Genomic DNA, 9,488 nt, shown 5'->3' on the forward strand with positions numbered 1-9,488 from the left:
TAGTAGAGACGGGGTTTCACCGTGTTGACCAGGATGGTCTTGATCTCTTGACCTCGTGATCCACCCGCCTCGGCCTCCCAAAGTGCTGGGATTACAGGCTTGAGCCACCGCGCCCGGCTATTTTTATTTTTTTTTAAAGCTAGTCAAGTGAAACAGTGGGCGTGAAGAAGGAACAAAGAAATCTGTTACCGGTTGTGATCAATTAGTTTTAAACACCACTGCACCCTGACCAGCAGCTATGTACAATTTGAAAGAGCAATGCATTTCTTTCAGAAACAGCTAAAATAGCCCATCTTTTTTAGAACATAAAGAGAGGTTATCAAGGGCTGGGGTGGGGGAAGGGTACTGTTTAATGTTAGGGATGGGGAAAACGTTCTGGAAATGGGTAGTGTGATGGTTGCACAACATTGTGAATGTATTTAATGTTATTGAATTATGCCTTTATGGTTAAATGGTAAATTTTATGTTATATATATTTTACAATGTAAGAAAGCCTGGGTTTTTTGAGGCATGAAATAATAGCTGCAAAAGATGTTCAGTCTTAGTGCATTGCTGCTGCCCCAGGTGTGTGTGCATAGGAGATTATGTAAGGGGGCTTAACTCACAGCACATGGTCTGACAAAGTACCAGTTCATGGGAACCAGGGAAAAGATGAAGCTTTTTTTTTTTTTTTGGGATGAAACTTTTGAAAATAGATCGCAGGGAAAATCTGACATAAATATAGGCAATACCTGGAACACTCTTCACTGGCCCCTTTGCCTGGTTGACTCCTGGGTTCCATATCACTTCTTTTTGGAGAACAGTATCTTTCTAACTTCATTGTGCATAAGAATCACCTGTGGACCTTGTTAAAACTGCAAATTCTCATTCAGTAGATCTGAAGTGAAGCTCCAGCCAGCATTTCTAACACGTTCCCAGGTGATGCTGACACCATAGATCCACAGACTATACTGGGGGGCTGTGTAAATTTAGTCTCTTAGTTCACCATTATATCCTTATGTCCAGCAAAGTGATTCGCATGTAGGAGATGCTTAAAAAATATTATTGAATAAAGTATTTAACGTTGGTGTAGGAGGTTCACACACTTTGCCAAGTTGCCTCATGCTCTGCAGAATAAGGACATTAGTACTAAATTACTTCTGGCCTTGCAACCTTGCTGTGTCAACTTTAACCTTTGAAATAGTGGCCATAGGTCAGGCGCAGTGGGCTCACGCCTGTAACCCCGACACTTTGGGAGGCTGAGGCGGGCTCATCATGAGGTCAAGAGATTGAGACCATCCTGGTCAACATGGTGAAACCTGCCTCTACTAAAAATCGGAAAGCCGAGGCAGGGGAATCGCTTGAACCCAGGAGGCGGAGGTTGCAGTGAGCCGAGATCGCGCCATTGCACTTCAGCCTGGGCAACAATAGCAAAACTCAGTCTCAGAAAAAAAAAAAAAAAAAAAAATCGTGGCCGTAGACACCTGGATTGTAATGAACCCTGGTATGCAAGCTCCGAGGAAGCCTTGCTGAGGTCTACAATCCCTGCAAATAAATTTTTTCCAACCAAGGAGGGAGTGGAGTGCAAGGAACCTGCTGGTGTGGGGATCTCCAGATTTTGGTATCTTTCTGAGTAATTGCTACCTTCCCTCCTCCAAATCAAAAAAATTAACAGCTTGTTAAACAGAGTGTGTGTGGAGATTCATTACCCTAAAATCCATGAATGTAATAATATTGCCATTATTTACTATTATCGTTTAGGATGATGATAACGACACTGGCAGTTGAGCGATGAAGTAGGTGGGGAAGTTGGGGGAGGGGACAGAGAGTGTGAGAGAGCCGGAGAAAGAGAAACTACAACTCCCAGAACCCCCCGGGAAAACCCGCGCCGCAGCGGCGCCCCACCCCTCTCGCCGACTGGGCCCGCCCCCTTCGATGACGTCACAGAGGTGACGTCACGGCGCCCAGAGCGAGGCTGGGGTAGGGAGGCCGACTGAGCTGGAGTCGTCCGCTTGTAGTGGAGGCTGCTAGGAGTCGGCCAGAGGGTGAGCGGGGAACAGGCGAGCGAGCCACAGAGCAGGCAGGAGGGAGCGTCGCGCGGCGCAGAGGAGCGCCAGGGTCGGGCCGGGGCGGAACCACAGCCGGAGAGGGGCAGCCCGAGCCGGGCGCCGCGGGGTCCCCACCCCCACCCGGCCGGACAGTGCCCGGTGTTCCCCCGTGCGGGGGGCGGCGGCGGCGGCTGACGGGACCGCCGGGACCGCGGGGGTGTTGCCACCTCCACCGAGGAGCCGGCGCGGCCGCGGGCTCCTCAGAGCCGGGGCCCGGGCCCCGTGACAGACGGGCCGAGGAAGGGAGAGAGGCGGCGGCGACACCATGTCATCTCCCAGTCCCGGCAAGAGGCGGATGGACACGGACGTGGTCAAGCTGTATCCTTCGTGGAGGGGAATTCGGGTGTATTTGGGGGGCGGTGTGGGGATGCCCAGGGCACCCCCAGAACCACTGCAAGGGCCCCGGGGCACTCCAGGCCACAGTCCGAGACTCCCCTCCTCCCCCAGTGCCTACGGCGGCTCCTTGGCACCTCCCAGGGGCCGGGAGCCTTTTCAGCTAGCCTTTCATCCGCAGCACCCCGAAATACCCGTTGCTGCCCGCTCTTCCTGCACCCCCAGAGCCCGTGACTTTCCTTCGCGACGTTTGGACTCCGGAGACGGCCTTTTTCCTTTTTGCAGGACCAGTCGCCTCGCTCTCTGATTCCATCTTCAGGGTTTCTCTCTCCTGTTTGCTCGCTCTGGATTTAGGGACTCCAGGCAGAAATTCCCGAGAGGGAAGCCTTTTGCCTTTCTTGAGATGCCCCCATTTCCTCCAACTACAATGCTGCTTGAACTGGGGTCACTCAAGCGACCTCTTTTATCCCTAATTCCTTTCTATATTAGGAAGAGAGTCGTCTGCTCAGGGCCCCGTCTTCTAAGAAAGAGCTGTGTGTGTTTTCAGTCAGACCCTCCTGTTAAGCTTTCTGGTCCCCGGGAGAACCCTACTGTTTTCCTTTCCACTGACAAAGCCTGTCCCACCCATAGTTGTCTGCGATGAAGACCCCCGGGCCCTCCAGCAAGCCACCCTCCATATTGTGGGTATGACAGATGGGGAAAGAGGAGCTCCTGGATAAAATACCCCCTGGACTGGCCAGTTGGGCAAAACTTCCTCTGAGCGGGTCAGGTTCTTGGGGGAATACTTACCCTGATGTCTCCAAGTGACACCCTTTATATTCTGTTCCCCCCCAACTTTATGCACTCTGGAGGTTGCAGTGGGAAAGCTATAACTGATAAGAGCCCTTCAGGCAGTGGTTTTGGTTGGAGTCCAGACTGATTATTTCAGGACCAGCTAGAGAAATTCGCGAAGGTTCCTGTGACAAATAAGAGGATTTTTTTTTTAAGGGGTAATTTAGAGGGTGGGGGAAACCCAGAGTTCTGGGCAGCTAGTCCTTGGGGAGGGAGGAAAGTAGGGGGTTAGGGGGTGGTAGTGTGGAACACAGTTTAAAAGTCCTGTCTACTGTTTCTCTTTCTGCCTCCTCCCCATCCCCCCACCGTTTCCCCCTGTTGCAGGGTTTTGTTTATATAACTCAAGTTGTTTGGCTAAATTCTTCAGGTGATTTCCTTTTCTCTTCCTTTATATTTGCTGCTGTTTTTGATTGAGTGTTTTACCTCTTTGGAGTGGTCAGTGATTATTAAAAAAATTCAGTTAGGGAATTTGCTGAAGTTTTAAAAAAAGTAGTTTTTGCATAGGGTTTGGCAGTGGGGGATGGGAGGGAAGTTGTCTGGGCAAGAGATTTTTTTTTAAATAATCTTTTCAGAAATAAGGTGTTTTTCTCTTTGCTCAGGGAGAACTTGGCTAGAAATTAGGAGCACTAGGAAGACTTCTAAGTTTGTGGTTTGGAGTTTAGAATTTTTTTTGGTGGGGGGGTGGGAGATTAGATCGGAGCAGCTTGTATAGTGTACCCACTATATGTTCCGGCGCGAGTGAAATCAACTCTTTATGAGCAGTTTGTGGCTGCAATTGTTTTGTAAATGTGTGAATGATACCAGTAATGTTGGCTTTTCATAAGGCTGCAGGAAAACTTGTAACTATGATTGTGTGTACATTTTACACAAAGCAGTTTCAGGTTTTATTTTTGTTTAGAAACTAGGAAATGACATGGTGGCAGAACCTGAGTTATTTTTATCTTGAATTGAGAGTTTCTGTCACACCTAATACAAATTTCTACCTAATGTTTAATTGGGTTGGAGTGGGGAGAGAGAATTCCAGCTGTTTGTGATCGTTGTCAGAGTCTCAAATTATGTACAAAGACATATTTTTTAAAGATTGAGGATAAAGAGGGGGGCCTAACTTGACCTGATGCCTTTTCCATACCGTGCCTTTTGTTCATTTAGTAGTTGTGGCATCTAGAATGATTACCGCATTTAGGAGTCGGGGTGTGAGGGGTGGAGAGGGAGAGGAAAACAGACAAAGAACAGCAGGGTGTCTTTTTTTTTCTCCCCCTAAGTGGCTTATTTCATAGCTTATTTTTAGTAGAAGATGAAGAAAGGAGGCAAAGATGTATTGGCCTTCTGTTCTTTCCCCACCTTCCTTCCTTTCTGACAAAAGAAAGCAGAGGCACTTTAAAATTGTAGATCTCTGAGATAGGAGGATAACAGTCTCGAGATTTAAAAGCCAGAGGTTATCTTTGTTTCATGTTTATTTTCTGGTATAACGGAGTTTGGAAGTTAAAATTTTCGGATTTCCTTTTGTGTATGTGTTGTGTAGGTGAGAGATTTTGTGTCCTCCTTTCTCTGTTGAATTCACAAATCAGTAGGCCCAAATGGAGCCAACAATTTTTGAGTAAGGTATATTTAGCAGAAAATTTAAGGAAAAATTCCCCAGCCCTCTACTAAAATGAGTACAATTGGTCTGAAAAGGCTGGGGGTTGAGAAAGATGGAGGAGAGGAAGTGGGAAGAAAAGGTCTGAAGGAATGCACTTTTTGCCCCCTGTGCCCCTTGATGATTTCTTTGGTGTTGGGGGGTGATAGCTGGTTTCCTTGCAGTCTCCTGTTTCAGCCCATTTTTGGATGTCTCCTGAGCGTAATTATACCACCACGATTTACAGCCTGGCAGGGAACCTATATAGTAGGAAAGTAGCAGTGTGGGGGTAGGGAGAGAAGAGGATGTGTAACTAATTGGCCGCTGCCTGCCACCTCCTCGCTCAGTTCTTATGGAGACACCGTCTCTGGTTGTTGTTTGGAGTCAGTGATATTTCTTTTGTGACCGGTTGGTAGGAGGAGAGCTGACTCCCAAGTTATGCAGGGAGTGAGTGTTTTGCACCAATGCACTTAATAATCTGCTGGATGATTATGTTCTGAAACTCTGACTCATTCATTGTTTCTCTTCTGATCCTTTGCTTAAGGTTGTGCAAACCTCCCCAGGAGCCTAGAAACTGATTTACATGACTTTTCGATCCTTTAGGAATGCGCCCCAATAAAAAAAAAAAAAACCTTGCAGTTAGCCCAGATCCTATGGAATGGTCTCGAATGGTGCGGCCATTTGTTTGCAAAGTCAGGTAGATTGGTGATCTGTGCTGCCCAGAGCCTGGCAACCTTTGAGGTTTCCACCTCCAACCAGCTGATTATTTAGATTGTCTGAGAACTGGGACTCTGGTGACCTTAAAGCGTGATTTGCCCTAAAGGAATATCGGTTTAAGTTCTCCCTGATGGAGGAACAAACAGCTCAGATTACACGGGTTTCCTTGTTGGTGGGGGTTATTCGTCTCACCCTGTTGCACAGCCCTGGTGATCCTTTTATCTGTGAACCAGTGGCCCCTGCTGAAGGCTAGAGCTGCTTGTTTTGGAAAAGCGTATGCAGGCAAAAGGCCGCAGGCACCGCTCCTTATCGCTCATTGGTTGCTCTGTTACTACCCGGAAAAGGAGGAGGGGAGGAGCTACCAAACAGCTGATGGAGTGTGTGACAAGAGAGTGTGTTTATATACAGAAGAGGTGGGGGCTGAGGAGGCCCTGTGAGGGGTGTTACAGGAACAGGAGTGTTTTCGAGGGGTAAAAAGGTAAGAGGAAAACCCGACTTGTTAGAATATAAGAAATGTTTAGAAAAATTAAGGTTGGCTGGGCGCGGTGGCTCACGCCTGTAATCCTAGCACTTTGGGAGGCCGAGGTGGATGGGTCACCTGAGGTCAGGAGTTCAAGACCAGCCTGGCCATCATTGGTGAAACCCCATCTTGGAAAAAACAAAAAAAAAAAAAAAAAAAGAAAAATTACAGTTAAATCAGAAAAGTGGATCTGATAATAATGGGGGCCAGCCTACACCATAGTGTACGATTTTGTAGCTTATAATACCAAGAGTTTTCAATGATTCTTTTCAGAGGGAGTGCAGGATACACCCCTTTATTTTTAAAAATTTTTTGTAGAGACCAAGGTCTGACTAGGTTGCCCAGGCTGGCCTCCAACTCCTGGCTTCAAATGTTCCTCCCACCTTGGCCTCCAGAGTGCTGGAATTGCAGGTGTGAGCCCAGAGCACCTGGCCTACGGTATGCCACTTTAAATGCACTTAAATGACTCATATGCAGGGATTCAAAAATATGGCAGAGATGTCATCTTCCCTCAAAGTGTCAAAAGTGATAGAAAGGGGCAGTGTCTTACACTAAATTCATTAACAGCCTGAGTGAATTTTATGGAATTGTTGGTGTCTGCTTTAGGGTTTCAGAAGCTTTCTGTAACAAATTCAAAACCTCAGATGTGGCGGAGTGTGGTGACTCACACCTGTAATCCCAGCATTTTGGGAAACTGAGGCAGGAGGCTCACTTAAGTTTAGGAGTTTGAGGGTCCAGTGAGCTAAGATCATGACACTGCAGTCATGCCTGGGCAAAAGAGCAAGACTCTCTCAAAAAAAAAAAAAAAAAAAAAAGCCTGACACAGTGGCTCACACCTGTAATCCCAGCACTTTGGGAGGCTGAGGTGGGCAGATCACCTGAGGTCAGGAGTTGGAAACAAGCCTAGCCAACACGGCGAAACCCCATCTGTATGAAGAATATAAAAAATTAGCCAGTTATGGTGGTGTGGGCATGTAGTCTCAGCTACTCAGGAGGCTGAGTCACGAGAATCGCTTGAACCTGGGAGGTGGGGGTTGTGGTGAGCCGAAATTGTGCCACTGCATTCCAGCCTGGGTGACAGAGCAAGACTGTCTCAAANAAAAAAAAAAAAAAAAAAAAAAATCCTCATATGTTTGGGTACCTGCTTTGTGCCAGGCATGGTGCTGGGAGTTTGGTAGTGAAAAATTCGGTATGGTTGGTCATGGTGCTTATACAATTAGTGAAAACATTTTTTTTTTAATTTAGAAAGGACAGGCTATATTTTCTGTGTATAGTGCCTTTTTGAGTAACTTGTATTTACTCTTAGAGTGGACTTTTCACGGAATAGAAAGGTTAAAAAGTGAATTTTGTGTGATAGGGTGTATATGGGGATCTGTACACCTGTTTAAAAAAATACTGCAAAACTAAAATATTAAAATGTGTCGCCATTTGTCTTTGACTTAACTTTGGTATTTTGCTGTTAATCAGTAGTTATTTTATCCCTTAGTAGTCTTTGTTATTCTTTAATTTGTGTTCCAAGTGTAGACAATTCCATAATCTTTTAACTAGCTCCAGTGTCAATTGGGAACCTGTGGTTTGCCTCTTTATTTCCTGTGGTCTCTGTTTTAGTGAGATGAGATGAAAGTTGGCACAGCTTTATGGTCTTCAAGCTAAAAGTTAAAGATTTGGCAACTCCCAGTGTTCTGAATTTGTCTTCCCTGCCTAGATTTTGGTGACAAATATAACATACTGGTACTTACTTTGGTTAACCAGGAACCTATATGAGTAAGCATTCACAGCTTTAGAACATCTGATTCCTGCAGTGCAGTTCTAGTAAATTACACGCAAGCCTCAAAATTCAGCTTTTTGGGGAAAAAATATTTTACAGATGTGACCCATAAAAGTCCCTTCTGTATTTGTGTATGTGTTAGAAAACCTAGATTTGTTAGTTTTTCTAGTGTTGCGATTTTCTTACCCCTTGACCTGCATTTTATAGATATATTTAAAATTTGGTATCCTCTTCAGTCTTGACAGATTTGATGGTTCCAAGAATCATTGGATTTTTAGGCATGTAATCCAGCCCTTATGTTGCATTATAATGTTTGTAATGTAATAGCTTTTTGCCTGTAGACCTACAGAGTGTACCTGGTAGTAAAATACTTAAGAACTTAGCTGGATTTTAAAAGTAATAAGATAATTGAGGTTAATACAGATTGTAGGAAGGAAAACCAGTCACCTGTAATGCTATTCTTTAAACAGTAGTTTTCAAAGTTTAGTGTAATATTAATCACCTGGAGAGTTTGTTAAAACAGGTTATTGCATCATACTCCTGGAGTTTTCTAATTGATTGGGTCTAGGGTGGGGTCTAAGACATTTCCAGATGATCCCCCGGTCCTGGGACCACTGTTTAAGAACTGTTGGCCTTAAATGCTAACCTATGGCTTTTTTCCTGTCTTTTATTCTCCCCAGGATATATCGTTTTCCGCCTGTTGAATATATCATGTGTCTGCTTTCTTTTGGCTTAATATTTTGCAACTGTTTTTCCAAGTTAAAAATAATAGGCTGGATGCGGTGTCTCATGCCTGTAATCTCAGCACTTTGGGAGGCTGAGGCAGGCAGATTACCTGAGGTTGGGAGTTTGAGATCAGCCTGACTAACATGGAGAAACCCTGTCTCTACTAAAAAATACAAAATTAGCCAGGCATGGTAGCACATACCTGTAATCCCAGCTACTTGGGAGATTGAGGCAGGAGAATTAATTCGTTTGAACCTGGGAGGTGGAGCTTGCGGTGAGTGGAGATTGCGCCATTGCATTCCAGCCTGGGCAACAAGAGTGAAACTCCGTGTCAAAATAAATAAATAATAAATAGATCATGTAACATGCCATCCCATGGCTGTGTCATTTATTTAATTCTTTGCCATTTTTCTCTGATGAATAAGATTGAAATTAACATTTTTATACATAGGCTTTTCTTTGGGTTCTGTTTTCCCAAAATGGGATTCTGGATCAAAGAAGGTAAACATTTGAATTAAAATATTTAATTAAAAATCTCAGAGCCCTACACTCAGTGGGTTGTTCTGTTGTGTTTTAGTTGTTATTGTTTTGGCACTGAAATGGCCTGGCATAGTGATTAAAGATGAGTTCTAATTTCCTCTTTGTTTAAACCTTTTTTTTGTGATAATGGTGATCCTCAATTTAGGCATACTTTTGTATTCTCAGAGTGTCTACCACAAGTCTTTAGGTTAAATATATTCGTGAGCAGATAGATCTGACTAACAAGAGCTGTAGAATTAGTTTTGGTATCTTGAATTTTTTTTTCTTTTGTTTATTGAGGTATAATTGATGTACGATTAACTGTGCTTTTTAAAATTTACGTACAATTAACTGTACTTTTTTTTTTTTTTT

At 44.6% G+C, this 9,488-nt stretch overlaps 1 protein-coding gene across 3 annotated transcripts in view; it reads left to right on the top strand.

Moving 5' to 3' along the window:
• The first annotated feature begins 1,929 nt into the window (after positions 1-1,929).
• The window catches only part of UBE2H (ubiquitin conjugating enzyme E2 H), a 119,228-nt gene continuing 111,669 nt past the window's right edge, over positions 1,930-9,488 (top strand). The window contains exon 1 of one of the 3 annotated variants that reach the window (XM_017532567.2): positions 1,930-2,405. In XM_017532567.2, the coding sequence (XP_017388056.1) occupies positions 2,353-2,405 (53 nt within the window). In that variant the 5' untranslated portion in view covers positions 1,930-2,352. Of the gene's footprint in view, positions 2,406-3,595; positions 3,619-9,488 lie in introns of those variants that run through there. The other 2 variants (XM_017532566.2, XM_037739999.1) reach the window with 2 other exon arrangements.

This window comes from Cebus imitator, unplaced genomic scaffold (genome assembly GCF_001604975.1).
Source record: "Cebus imitator isolate Cc_AM_T3 unplaced genomic scaffold, Cebus_imitator-1.0 Scaffold77, whole genome shotgun sequence".
NCBI lineage: Eukaryota > Metazoa > Chordata > Mammalia > Primates > Cebidae > Cebus > Cebus imitator.